Source organism: Macrosteles quadrilineatus, unplaced genomic scaffold, assembly GCF_028750875.1.
Source record: "Macrosteles quadrilineatus isolate MER2022 unplaced genomic scaffold, UCM_ALF_1.0 Scaffold_9__3_contigs__length_116548681, whole genome shotgun sequence".
In the NCBI taxonomy this organism is placed as follows: Eukaryota; Metazoa; Arthropoda; class Insecta; order Hemiptera; family Cicadellidae; genus Macrosteles; species Macrosteles quadrilineatus.
In genome coordinates, this window is record NW_026542602.1 from 72,036,218 (window position 1) to 72,051,066 (window position 14,849).

At 34.4% G+C, this 14,849-nt stretch overlaps 1 protein-coding gene across 1 annotated transcript in view; it reads right to left on the minus strand.

Annotated features, from left to right (window-relative positions):
• Positions 1 to 5,333: 5,333 nt before the first annotated feature.
• LOC129002146 (tudor domain-containing 6-like) overlaps positions 5,334 to 14,849 on the minus strand; it is a 37,137-nt gene continuing 27,621 nt past the window's right edge. The window contains exons 6-8 of the mRNA XM_054429743.1: positions 8,951 to 9,122; positions 8,254 to 8,350; positions 5,334 to 6,457 (exon numbers count right to left, since the gene is read on the minus strand). Of these exons, the coding sequence (XP_054285718.1) occupies positions 6,025 to 6,457; positions 8,254 to 8,350; positions 8,951 to 9,122 (702 nt within the window). The 3' untranslated portion in view covers positions 5,334 to 6,024. The remainder of the gene's footprint in view (positions 6,458 to 8,253; positions 8,351 to 8,950; positions 9,123 to 14,849) is intronic.

Genomic DNA, 14,849 nt, shown 5'->3' on the forward strand with positions numbered 1-14,849 from the left:
ATAATTTAGTATATTGAAGCGTTATAATGCGCCTAATGGTTACGGAGAAAATTCCAAAAAATTGTAAATTTAAAATTCCCATGTTATTCTTATGGAGAATAAGTAAACTGTTGTAGTTTGCTTGTTTATTAACATATTTTGCCCAAATTTGGAAAATGTTTTTATTTCTTACTAAAAATTAACATTTTACATAAAAAAACACTTTTACCCTCCCTGTTGCAGCAAACCTAAGTATGTGATAAACTGATTCTATTTAAACAGGGATAAATGTGATATTTTTAAGGAGACATTTTAGTGTAAATCCAATCAGGCAAATGGAAATTCGCTTAGTCTGCAGGTTTGCTGCGGCGGGGGTATTTATTTTCTTTCACAAATACAAATTTGATTACTATTAATTATTGTTTTATTTGCGCCTGGCAAATGGTTTAAACCCGCAGCGCTGACTGTCAACTCGTGAAGTGAAGACTGGCCCTTGGACTGCTGTATTTATACCCGATTTGGTTGCTATGGAGACCATGGAATGTTCTAGAACTTTAAACCCAGATGTTTCCACCAAAAGTTATCTTCCTTTTCCGGCAGCCTGACGTCATCGCTGCCCCCTTGATCGTCGTTGATCCAACAGCTGCTGTCGGACGATCGGACCACTATTAAGTAAAATATCACCGAAAAACGGGAAAACGGGGAATTTTTTCTTTTTTGCTCAAAACCCATGTTGTGGGTACTCAAATTGTGCGGAATTTCATCCTGAACAAGAATATGTAGTTTTTATTACGATCGCTTTTAAGTAAAACATCACCGGACAGGTGAACTAACCTAACATAACCTAACTTAGGTTTATATTAGGTTAGGTTAGGTTAGGATAGATTAGTTTAGGTTAGGTTAGGTTAAGTTAGGTTAGGTTAGGTTGGTTTAGGTTAGGTTGAGTTTTGTAAGGTTAGGTTAAGTTTGGTTAGGTTAGGTTAGGTTTGGTTGGGTTAGGTTAGTTTACTAGGATAGGTAAGTTTAGGTTAGGTTAGGTTAAGTTAGGTTGGTTTAGGTTAGGTTGAGTTTTGTTAGGTTAGGTTAAGTTTGGTTAGGTTAGGTTTGGTTGGGTTAGGTTAGTTTACTTACAATACTCATGTTATTGATAAACTAACCCAACCTAACCTAACTTACGAACTTAGGTTAGGTTAGGATAGGTTAGGTTAGGTTAGCTTAGGTTAAGTTTGGTTAGGGTAGTTTACTTACAATACTAATGGTCTCTTAACCTAAGTTCGTAAGTTAGGTTAGGTTGGGTTAGTTTATCAAATAACATGAGTATTGTAAGTAAACTAACCTAACCCAACTAAACCTAACCTAACCTAACCAAACTTAACCTAACCTAACCTAACAAAACTCAACCTAACCTAAACTAACCTAACCTAACTTAACCTAACCTAACTTAACCTAACCTAAGCTAACCTATCCTAGTAAACTAACCTAACCCAACCAAACCTAACCTAACCAAACTTAACCTAACCTAACAAAACTCAACCTAACCTAAACCAACCTAGCCTAACTTAGCCTAACCTAACTTAACCTAACCTAACCTAAATTAACCTATCCTAACCTAACCTAACCTAATCTAAACCTAAGTTAGGTTATGTTAGGTTAATTAACCTGTCCGGTGATGTTTTACTTAAGGGCGATCGTAATAAAAACTACATTTTCGTGTTCAGGATTAAATTCCGCACAATTTGAGTACCCACAATATGGGTTTTGAGCAACAAAAAAAAATTCCCCGTTTTCCCGTTTTTCGGTGATATTTTACTTAATAGTGGTCCGATCGTAATAAAATTTACATATTCTTGTTCCGGAGGAAATTCCGCATAATTTGAGTACCCACACCATAGGTTTTGAGAAAAAAAGATATTTTTCCCGTTTTTCCCATTTTCCGGGAAAACGGGACGTTTCCGAAAAAAACGACAATCATTTTTGAAATCAGCGTGAAATTTCGACCATTTTGAAAAAAGAAATTTTTAATTTCAAGTGAGGTCCGGAGGTCGATATAATTACCATGGACTTTTTCATTATTTGCTCCCTAACTACTGCTTGTGAACAGTATGTGATCACATGTTCCATCGCAACTGGCACTGAGAGTGGTGGTGTATTTCTCGTCGGAGGCCTACTGTCGGAGCCCGTCAGACCAATGGGTTAATGCCATAAAATTGCGGAAGGCGTCGGAAGGTGTTGGAGACTTGACGGAAGGTGTCGTGTCGGAGAGCGTCGGACTAGTGGGTTTCCTGCTTTAGCCTCAGACAGAGACGTTATAATCGTTGCCAGCCTGCCAGCTGAGAATGCGAGCTTTACTTTGGTGTAGGTTGGTACTAAAATTTCCCGTAAAATCCTGTCTGGCAATGCTTTTGTCCCGGTTTCGGGGATTTTTTCTCTTCAACCCACATTACAAAGACACTGGATACGGATCCGTGCAGTGCTGCTACCTTTGGGTGTTTCAGTGAACTACATCCACTCTCGGGGTAACGCAGCACAGTCACCACTGCTCTTTTGTGATTCGTCAGACTGAAATATTTGAATGCCAATTGCGTTCGCTGATTCGGTTGCGCGCCGGGGCTTCGCCCGCCACTGGGGAGCGCCTGTAAAGTCGGCGCGTGCAGTCAACGTGTTAACCGATGTATAGGGTAATTAATTCTAAATTGTGCAGCAATGTCTCCGGATATGATCATATGAAAAAAAACAAACAAATGCATATCTACCACAAATTTTGCTCAGAATTTCATCCTTTTGGTAAAGTGACAACGATGACATGGAACATGAATCTTGGAATTTCGGGCACGTACCTTGAGAGCCTATAGTTTTTCCTGTGGCATTTGACCTAAAACCTTCAATGAAACACGTTCCAGAACTGTATATTGATTGGTTTGGGGGAAAAAGTTAAAATTACAACATAATTTAAGTCATCAAAGCTAACTTTTTACATTTGGCTGCCAGCAATAGTTGTTTAACTGCAACCCGTTTCTCTAAGCCACAAGTAAAAATTTAAAATCAGTTCTAAAATTAGCTAGGCAACAGGAGTTGTCTGCCATGAAGAAATACATATTTTCCTACAGTTACCTGGCAAAGTGGGCTTCTTTTCACTGATTACAGTACATCAAGTAGCTAATTGTTGCTTTTACTTACTTTTGCCACTTAAACACAAAACCGTTACTTTTTTCAGGCACATAATACGTGTACGCTTGAAAATAAGTTAACAGCACTTAAAGATACGACTATGATCAGCTGATGCAGTTTCTCATTTCGTTTAACCTAACTTAAAAACGTGTTGTATAGTGCTTGAAAGACTTATTATTTCTATTTATAGTAACTACAGGAAAAATATAGCTAATGTGTAACACAAGCACAAATGCCTTTGCTGCACTCGAGAAACTTTCCACACTCGCCTGCGGCTTGTGCGTAAACGTTACTCTCATGTGCGGCAAAGTACAACTTTGCACACTAGTTACACAAATAACTATTCATGTATGCTGTGCAGTTGCATATGTTAGAATAACAGCAATTAAAATAGTGCAAATAACGATAATTGTTATTGTTGAAGATTATTTTGAAAGAAAATAATTAGACCTGTACAACTACCATTAACAGAATTAATAGGTTATCTGAAAGTGGCCATTTGGCCCCCTAATATTTAAGACAATTGGGATTTTACTTTAAACGGAATTTAATTCAAAAAGAACAATCGTCTATATATAATAATCAAGGTCTAAAGAATCGGCAGAAACATAAGCCTGAAATATCTGCAACCGTTATGGAGATAATTCTGTAACCTGTTTATCAGCACCTAAAACTTGAGTAAAGTAAACCTTCAATAGTTTGACACTCAATAGTTCAACACGGGCTGAGCTATTTTGTCAAGTGATATTTAATGGTTACTATTGTGATATAAGCTGACTTGAACATTAATTAGTCATTTATTGTTGACTTGACACTTAACTAATGATCAGTGAAATTGCTTTTTAGTATTTAATAAATTTGGGTGATTTCTATATAAGACTTGTGTTTTTACTTTCCTGTATATTAAAGCCCACTTACTCCCTATAGTTCGATAGCTCGACACCCCTTGAGTCCACGAAGTGTCGAACTATCGAGGTTCTACTGTACTGTAGCCTCCCTCTTATTCGGACACCTTTTAACCGGACTACACTCGGCGGAAATGACATCTCTTTAACCGGACAATTTTGATCAGCACATTGGTTTAACCGGACTAGATCTTAACAGTACTGAAACGACTGTTCTCGTGGGAAAGATTTGAGACCCGTGATCACATGTCTAAATACAATGCTCTCCTAAATTTGTCGAATATCACAGTAAACAGTCCGTTTTAACGAGTTTTTGGGGACGTTGGTTAAACCGGAAAACTCGTTATTCGGACTAGACTCAGTCCCGAATAAGAGGGAGTCTACTGATATATATGCTGTCAGTCCAGTAAGGGCTAATACTTCTGCTCCAATGACACCCTGGCCCCATCTGCAATTCTAGGATTATTAATTCAAGGTTTTTTTCAGTTTTTGTTAATAATTCAAACTTGTTTATATACAACAATCATTAAATTTGATTTCATATTAAAATAGGCGTCAAGACATATTAGCTAACTAGAGGAGCTTTAATGTTTTATAACATTTAATAATTGATAATCCTACTAATATTATAAATGAGAAAGTTTGGATGTATGGATGTATGTTTGTGACAAGTGAACGCGAAAAATACTGGTCGGATTGGGCTGAAATTTGGCATGATGATAGCTCACATTCCCGATTAACATATAGGCATATTCTTATTTCAAAAATCCTTTCGGGCTCCGCCCCAGTGGCTCTGGAGTTTCCCATGTTAACCTTATGAGAAATGAAATTATTGAATCTTAACAGCTGTTTCAATTAAACAAGTTGGTTCTGTTCTGTGATGTTCAATAGCATTAAAGTTACAAAAATTACCAACAGGGTGCAGCACTATTATTTCTTTTACATTTATGAGAACAGCTAATTTGCAACCAAAAGGTGAGTGAGCGTAGCCAACGAACTTCAACCTGGAGGCGAGTTAGCGTAGCGAACGAGCTAACCTGAAGGCAAGTGAGCGCAGCGAACGAGCTCCAACCTAAAGGTGAGTGAGCGTAGCGAACGAGCTCCAACCCAAAGGTGAGTGAGCGTAGCGAACAAACTTCAACCAGGACGTGATTGAGCCATGGGAACGAGATAATCTTGAAAATTTTAAGAAGTTAAACGGGGCAAAGCCCGCGGGTTACAGCTAGTAAACAATAAAGTGATAGGGTAGAATAAAAAAAATATTTATAAACATGTGTTTATTATGGAACTTTGCAGCAAAATACAAGTAAGAAAACATTGTGGATGAATTAACTTAGAAGTAGCAGCATGATGAAAACATCCTGTGTTAATAACTATGTGGTAAAGAGTATATTAATGTCTGGAAAAAATTACAGGAACTTTCAAATATATTTATCACAGGGTTGTGAAAAAGTTCAAACATAATGTTCTCAACAAAATTTGATTCTAACAAAAAACTGCAACTAAAAGTACAATACCATCATCCATTACTTAAGGATATCTAAAAGTGAACAAAAATGTATTGCTAGATTAATTCTAAGACTTTGTATTAACATAAAAATTAAACATGTAATAAAAAACAAATAAATTTAACATATTTACAGATTTATAATACAAGATGTTATGAAAATTGGGATAATTTAATCTCCCATTTCAATGGGAATTGGTATCCTGGATATTAGGGAAATCCAGCGGTAATCTGAATTTTACATCTTGTCAAACAGCACCGGTTGGATTCTTTTAATTTACCCATATCAAATCTTACAACTAAGTTAATTACCATGGTAATATTTTTAACAGAAACAAAGACTAAAAATTTAGATATAAAAATAGTTCTTGAAACAGTATCACAATTTGGACACCAGATGAGGTAATAATAAAACATAAACTTACAGAACTCATGGTGTCTCAATCTCATCACTTTTACAACAAACTACTTATCAGATGAGCCTTCAGGTATGGCACTGGAAATACATCCAGGTACAATATGATCATCAACATTGTAACGCCGTGGAGTCGTTGGAGACCCGGAAGTATCAGTCTTGGCACTGTCATGTTTACTTTTTGATTCAGCCTCATTCACGGAATCAGAAGTTTCAGGATTCTTCATCGATTTGTCCTCATCTTCTTGGACGTTACTAACGCCATTTGAAGAACTCGTATCTAATGTTACATGCTTGCTTTCTTTAATCACCTCACTTACAAACTGGTCTACTCCTTGGATGTTGTTGTTGTCAATATTTTTTATTTGACTTTCAGCACTGGCTACTTCTTTCTCTGTTTCAAAATTATCTACATGCTGCATGTCTTCTTGTAGTTTCATGTTTTCTATTTTCGCATCGTCACTTTCCTGCACTCCTTTTTTCCTGCAACAAAATAAAAATCTTTAGGTACCGGTACCTACTCTAAAAATATTGATGCCCTTACCACAACAACAATACAAACACAAAACTGTATTGTATAACTTATAATATTCAATAAATGTTGGTATCTGTTATTTTACAGTAATAATGATTTCAAGTAATTTATCTTAATATACTTGAACTTTTAGCGAATTTCTCATACTGGGAATAAGCTATTACCATAGGCCAAAAACACTGTCTGTTAAAATTTATATCATATTTATACAAAAATTATATATGATTATAACCATAATCATGTTTTAACAAATTTCCTATGCAGGGAATAATAAGCTATTACCATAGATCTCATGATAAGGCCTGGACTCAGGGCCGATTTCCTGTTTTGTTTAAAGGTTCCCAAAGACCAAAAACCCATATATTGTGTGTGTATGTATGTACGTGTGGCTGTGTCTTTAGCATGACAACTCAAACAAAAATTATCCAATGTTAATGAAATTTTGTATAAACGTGTTAAACTACATTTCTTTCAAAGAAGTTTGCGAACCAGCATGGTTGGACTATGGGTTATGAGGAGATTTATTGGGGTTAACATTTTTTCCTTTCCAAACTGTAGAGCTAATAAAACTAATAATTTAGTGCGCATTTTTAAGCATTATTGTATGCTAAATGGTTTATGGAGAGAATAAAAAAACTCGCTTCCTGTAACAGCAAACCTAAGTACGAGTTAAACCTTGTATTAATTATTTACCAAACCAATCTGATTTTTAAACATAATAACTGCTTGAAACACTTTTAATGGTTTTCCAAATATGCTGCACACAAAACAATCACAAATTCCCTGTAAACGGATCGGGATATGTGTTTTCATACACATATCCCAAACGCAATGAAATTGCGGAACTGCTTTATGCACACAGGTGATATGAACACAACAGTAAATGCTGAGCTCACACTTTAACAGTTAAATACAGGTAAGATAGGGGAGAGGGGGGTCGGATCCGAACCTTCCACAATCAAAGTGTTAAGGGAATATTTAAGTGAAAATCTACTAAGGCAATTGGAAGTTCACTTAGTCAGCAAGTTTCCTATGGCAAGGGTATTTGAATTTTACATATTATATATAATACGTGAAGGCGATTTCTACAAAACACTACTCCTCCGTTAATAAAGGACGGATTTTTACAAACGACGTCTCAAAATAAAATATTTTTTGTGTAGACGCCCCCTTTTACCAATTCATGTAGTAAAAATCCTCGGGCTTTGCCCCACAGGCCATCAAAGTTCGAGTTTCTCCCATAAGATTAACATGGGGGAATCTAAATATTTGATTGGAAACTTTGTCCCCACTAATTTGAGAGAACGGTTGGGCGTAGAAACCTGGTAGGGGTGTCCAAAGAAAGGTCTTGGTCTGTAGATGAGCTATCAAAAGAAAAACTAAGCAAAATCCCTTAGGACTCTGCCCCAGAATCCTTTAAAGATCCCTCCACAGAGTTGTTTACATTTTGGCCATGAGAATAATACTTTTAATGAAACAGCTGTTCATTTTTAAATTGTATTTCAAACAACACATATTTATTGGGAGTTGTATTCTACCAAATAAGTATTTTCCTACAGTCACCCGACAAAGTTGGCTTCCTTGTTTTACATATTACTTGAATTTTACCTTGTTAGATTTACCCACTATCGGTCCCAATTACCTTGATCAAGTGAGAAATTTGTTCACACATATCACAACAAATGTAAACCAGTAAACCTAATACAATAGACAAATGTATGATTCATTACAATGCTCTACGAACCTTCTGCTAACTCTAAAACTGGCCATTTGCAGCCACAAACTGATGCTTTGTTTTATTTCCAGCTCTGTCGCTTCTTTAAATCGCTTTTTAGCTGCAACTGCAACAATAATTGAAGTTAAATAGCACCCAAAGGTCATAACCAACAATATAGTACGCATATTTTGTTTATAAAAACAATTATCTTTTAAAAACACAATATAGCCTACCATGTAATTTTCTTTTAACCAACAATAGATTTTTGACTGATAGTTAATTATACATCTGTAATAGGGTAAGATACTAAAATAAGTTGCCAGTATGTTTGGGTGGTGTACAGTGGGATTTTCACAGAGAATCAATTTAAAAAAAAAAACTAGAAAACTTTTGTCTTACTAAACTTGTTGTGTGTGTTGTTGTTGTTGTGTTGTTGTTGTGTTTGGACTTGTTTTTAGGGGTCTCAATATTGAAAATTCAATTTGAAAGTTTTCCCAAACAAAAATTACATTACATATCCTAATGGCACGTACAGGAAAATCTCAAGCTAATTTTATATAGTGCAAGTAAGTTTTAGCTGCCAACATTTTAAGTTGGTTTCACCCTTCAGTTCGATATAGTTTTACCTTCATGGCAATCTCAATCTTGTATTTTTATTTTAAAAACAATTGTGTTTATTTTTTCTCTTTAATTAACAAATCTGTGGTGTTCCTATAACACTTACTGTGAACACATTTGCAGACATTAAATTTAGAAAAAGTCAATTTTTCTTTTTTTCCCACAGATTTCCCTGTATAAGACATATTCATAGCAACCTCGTCTGCAGTGGCCCTCCTCATCATTGCATTGATGCTTTGTTTTAATTCCTTCCCCCCGATATTTTCGAGCATTTTGATCTGTAACAAATTAAAAATAAATTAATTATAATAGCTAGGCCTACATAATTTTTACATAAAAAAGAATTATTTAGTGTTAACTTGTTTGATGTATAAACAAATACCCCCGCCACAGCAAACCTGCAGACTAAGCGAATTTCAACTTGTCTGATTATACATATTTACTAAAATATTTCCATAAATAAGACATATTTATTCCCAATTTAAAAAACGTTAGATTTAACGAGTGCTTAGGTTTGCTGCTACGGGGAAGGTAAACAGTGTTTTTTTGACCGAACGTCAATAGTATAGAATGAAATAAATAAATGTGCTAAATTTTATCAAAATATATCCATAAACAAGTCAACTACAACAGTTTTCATTTTCTCCATAAGAATAACATGGGAATTTTAAATTTGCCCTTTTTTAAATTTTCTCCCTATCCCTTAGGCATACAACAATGCTTTAATATACTAAACTATTTATTTTTTTAAACTCTACAAAATGGCTGGGAAAGAAATTCCAAAATTTTATCTTTTTTGCGTCAAAAATGGGAAAACCCCATTTTTTCTCCATAAAACCCCACCATAAACCCCCGTTCCCATGGTCCGATCATGCTGGTTAGCGAACTCGTTCGATTAAATGTAGGTTTACACATATATATATATAAACATATAAATATATATATATATGAATTTGAACGGATGGTGTTTTTGGCCTCTGGGGACCTCAAAACAAAAAAATAAATCGGTCCCGGGCCCAGGTCTTACCATGAGACCTACTGTAATAGCTTATTCCCTATATGGGAAATTCGCTAAAATGAAGTTGTTTTGTCTGTGTTGATGTAGAAAACAGTATGTTCTTCATAACAATTTTACCAGAGGGTTTTTAGCAGCAAACAAAAAATTACTGATTCCCAATTGTAATTAAAACTGTACATAGAAACCTTTTAAACTCTAGTCGGTTATGTGCTATATTGTATACGATAATAGCTAAATTAACCTTGCATAGCTATTGTCAGCACTACACGGTTAAACGTGAGGTTTTCGTTTAAATGTAGTGACATGGAATACTATAACGATGATGATTGCTGTGTTTGATATTAATTCTGAGGAGGGATATAATTGTATTCCCAAACAGGCTAGACCTACCCCTGTACCAGCCACGCTCAAATTTCTGCAACTTACAAGCAGCATTAGATGATTCAGTCTTAATACTTAAAATTGTTTGTACGTTTCTTCATCATTTAAATTCTCTTCTAATTTTTCGAATGCCTTTTGATTTTCACAGGGAATATTAGTGAATGATTCTATTTTGGAAGTTCTATTTGTTGTTAGTTCATCTACTGTCTTCTTGACCAAATCTAATTTTTCTTCCATTCTTTCCTGTCGCTCCATAATCTCTCTAATTTGGTCTTGAATTTGATGGAGAATTGTATTAGACGAGAAGCAAATAAATTTTTTATTGGAAATAAGGAAGTTGAAATTGCTAATAATGATGTTACAGTTGCAAATAAAACCTACAAGGGAACAAAAGGTTTGTGGGAATTGTTAACTTTAAAAGAACCTGAAGATTATGCTCAGGTTGATTTGCAAAATTATAAAGAGATTTTGGAAGCTACAAATGGACATTTAAAGAGTTACAAAGATGGTGCACCAATTTCAAGAAATAAACATACTAAATATCTTAATATAATTAAACCTCTATTTAGATCTGTTGGTGAAGGTTTGAGGCAAGTGACTGGTAATAAAAGAGACTATATTTATTGGGATGATCCTAATGAGCTTGTAGATAGGTTAAGACTTCTATGGCTAAGTCGCCAAGCTGGTAACTCAGAGTGGATAATGAAATAGATTCCATTATTGAGGAATTGAGAGAAAGTGGAATTATTTATTAAATAAAAATATGTTTATAGATAAATTTTATCGTTTATGTAATCCATATAATAAACCTGCAGAACCTAGGGCGGCTCATGAACCTACTTTAAATTTAAAAGACGATAGTTGGAATTGTTTAAACCGTAAAATTGGTAATGTTAAAGATGGAGAGTTTGTAGATGATGTATCAACTTTGGGGCAGACATTAACTAGAAAAGGTGATGTCTTTTTACAAGGTAAAACTAAATATGAGTTTTTAGAATCTAAGAATAAAAATTGGAATGCTAAAAAACAGAAAATTACTAATGTGGAAAAGGGTGAAAGTTTAGATGATGTGCCCACTTTACAACAGACATTAATACGAAAAGATGGCAAATTTGTACAAGACAATAATAATTATGGATTTTTAGAATCAGAGAATGGTGTTTGGAATGCTAAGAAACAGAAAATTACTAATGTGGAAAAGGGTGAAAGTTTAGATGATGTGCCCACTTTACAACAGACTTTAATACGAAAAGAAGATGGTAAATTTGTACAGGACGATAATAATTATGAATTTTTAGAATCAGAGAATGGTGTTTGGAATGCTAGTGATTTGATGGAAGGTACAGATAGTAAAGATGCTGTGAATGTTTCACAAGTTCCAAAAATGGAAGCAAGCTATTGGAATTTTAATAATAAAAGGTTAGTACGTGTAAAACCTGCTATTGATGAAACTGACTGTGTTATAAAAGAACAGACTATAACTTTTGATAAAAAAGAAAAATGTTGGGATGCCAAAAAACAATTTATAAGGAATCTACCAGAGGGGGGACATTTGGATGATATTTGTCTAATGTCACAAGCTATGCATTATGATGGATCAAAATTTGTATATGGAGAAAAAAATTTTAATTTGATGGAATACAATCCTGATTTATTAGTTGCTGACCCCACATCTTTGAGTGGATTTAAGTATATAGATAACAGACCATATATACCAGAAAACTATGTATATAAAAGAATGGAAGATAATCTATTGATTGGGGCTAATGGTGATGTATTTAGAGTTACAGGAAAGGGTGATGTTATAAAAAATGAATAAAATTGCATACGAACTTCATAAGCCTGCAAGAAAGTCTTTTAAAGTATTGGGTATAAACGAAACCATACAAATAGATTTAATTGATATGCAAAACTATGCTAGAGAGAATTCTGGCAATAAATATATTTTAACTTTAATAGATACTTTTTCTAAAAAAGCTTATGCTGCTCCACTAAAGAATAAGACAGGGTTGGTGGTTACAGAAGCCATTAAAACCATTCTACCAAAGGGGGTTTAATACCCCCGCCGCAGCAAACCTGACGCCTAAGCGAATTTCCATTTGGCTGAATTGATTTTCAATTGATCTATTTAAATAACATTAGGTTTAACGAGTACCTAGGTTTGCTGCTACAAGGAAACTAATAAAGTGTGTGTTTTAAGTAAAATAATTATTGCTTAGTATAAAATGAATATATTTGCCAAGTTTGATCAAAAGATATCCATAAACAAGCAAACTACAACATTTTACAATATTCTCCATAAGAATAGCATGGGAATTTTAAATTTACCATTTTTTTAGTTTTCTCCGTAACCAATAACCGTACAAAAACACTTTGATATACTGAATTGTTTGTTTTTTTAAGTTCTTTAAGAAGGTTTAGAGAAAAATTGGGAAATTTTGTGTTTTGAGGGTCAAAAGTGAGAAAAACCAATTTTTACCCCATAAAACCCCCCATAAAACCCTGTTCCCATGGTCCGATCATGCTGGATCGCGAACTCATTCAAGTTTATCCCGCCTTACACCTTCAAACCAAATTTCATCAAAATCGGATAAAAATTACTCAAGTTATCGTGTTCACGGACACATATATATATATATATATATACATATATAAAAATTTGAACGAGTGGTGTTTTTGGCCTCTGGGGACATCAAAATGAAAAAGTAAATTGGTCCCGGGCCTAAGTCTTACCATGAGACCTACGGTAATAGCTACTTCCCTAAAGGGAAATTCGCTAAAACATTCAATCTGACAATGGAAAAGAATTTTTTAATCAATATTTTAGCAAACTAATGAAAAAATTAAATATTAATCACTATCACACATTTTCTACAACTAAGGCTGCAATTGTGGAGAGGTTCCAGAGAACTTTAAAGAATTGGTTATATAGGGAATTTAGTGCTCAGGGAAGTTATAAATGGTTGGATTTACTTCCAAAGTTAATTCGAAAATATAATAATAAAGTGCATAGATCTATAGGAATGAAGCCTAACCAAGTGAATGTTAAAAATAGTAAATATGTGCATGAGAGGTTGACTTCTAAAGTAGTGCAAGTTAAAAAGCCAAGATATAAGGTAGGTGATAGTGTGAGAATTTCCAAGTATAAACATGTGTTTAGTAAAGGATATACCCCAAATTGGACAGGGGAGTTATTTACAATAGCAGAAGTTAAGAATACAAAGCCTGTGACTTATATCTTTATAAATGGTTTCAAGTTACCTTTGTCAGTAGCTCAAATCCAAATATTTGAGCTACTGACAAAGGTAACTTGAAACCATTTATTAAGTCTAATAGCTCAGGGGCAGAAAAAACAAAAATGTTTAAATTTATATCTTTAAAGATGAAAATGGCAATATAATAAGGGGAGGATTCTATACAGAGGAGTTGTTAAAGACCAAGTATAAAGACATGTATTTGGTAGAGAAGGTAATTAGGAGAAAAGGTGATTTATTGTATGTCAAATGGCTTGGGTTCCCAAGTAGCCAGAATTCATGGATTTCTGCAAAAGATGTCCAAGGGAGCACGCCCGCGACCGAGAGCGCGCCCGCGCCATGAGCCGGAAGCACGTGCAAACCACGCTCGATTTTGAGAATGATTTTGAGACAGAAATATAGACAACAACATATCAACATATCAAGAACAACTGGAAAGGGGAATGGTAGATGTACTCGCAATTAGGCATGGGGCGGGGGAGTTGGCCCAAATATGCCGCTCCTCAAAAAAAAAAAAAAAAAAAATATCCCCGCCGCAGCAAACCTGCAGACTAAGCGAATTTCCATTTGACTGATTGGATTTACACTGAAATGTCTACTTAAAAATATAACATTTATTCTCTATTTAAATAGAATTAGTTTAACTAGTACTTAGGTTTGCTGCATCAGGGAGAGTAAAACTGTTTTTTTTTTGTAAAACGTTAATAGTTAGTAAGAAATAAAAACATTTTCCAAATTTGATCAAAATATGTTCATAAACAAGCAAACTACAACAATTTACTTATTCTCCATAAGAATAACATGGGAATTTTAAATTTACAATTTTTTGGAATTTTCTCCGTAACCATTAGGCGCATTATAACGCTTCAATATACTAAATTATTTGTTTTTTTAAGCTCTACAAAATGGTTTGGAAAGAAATTCCTAAATTTTATGTTTTTTGGGCCAAAAATGGGAAAAACCTATTTTTACCCCATAAAACCCCCCGTAAACCCCCGTTCCCATCGTCCGATCATGCTGGATCGCGAACTCGTTCGAATTAACGTAGGTTTACACGTTTGTACCAAATTTCATCAAAATCGGATCATTTTTGCTCGAGTTATCGTGCTAACGGACACACATATATATATATATATATATATATATATATATAAATATATAAATATATAAATATATAAATATATAAATATATATATATATATATGAATTTGAACGGATGGTGTTTTTGGCCTCTAGGGACCTCAAAATGAAAAAAAAAATCGGTCCCGCGTCCAGGTCTTACCATGAGTACTACGGTAATAGCTTATTCCCTATATGGGAAATCCGCTAAAAAAAACAGCAGCGGCACACTA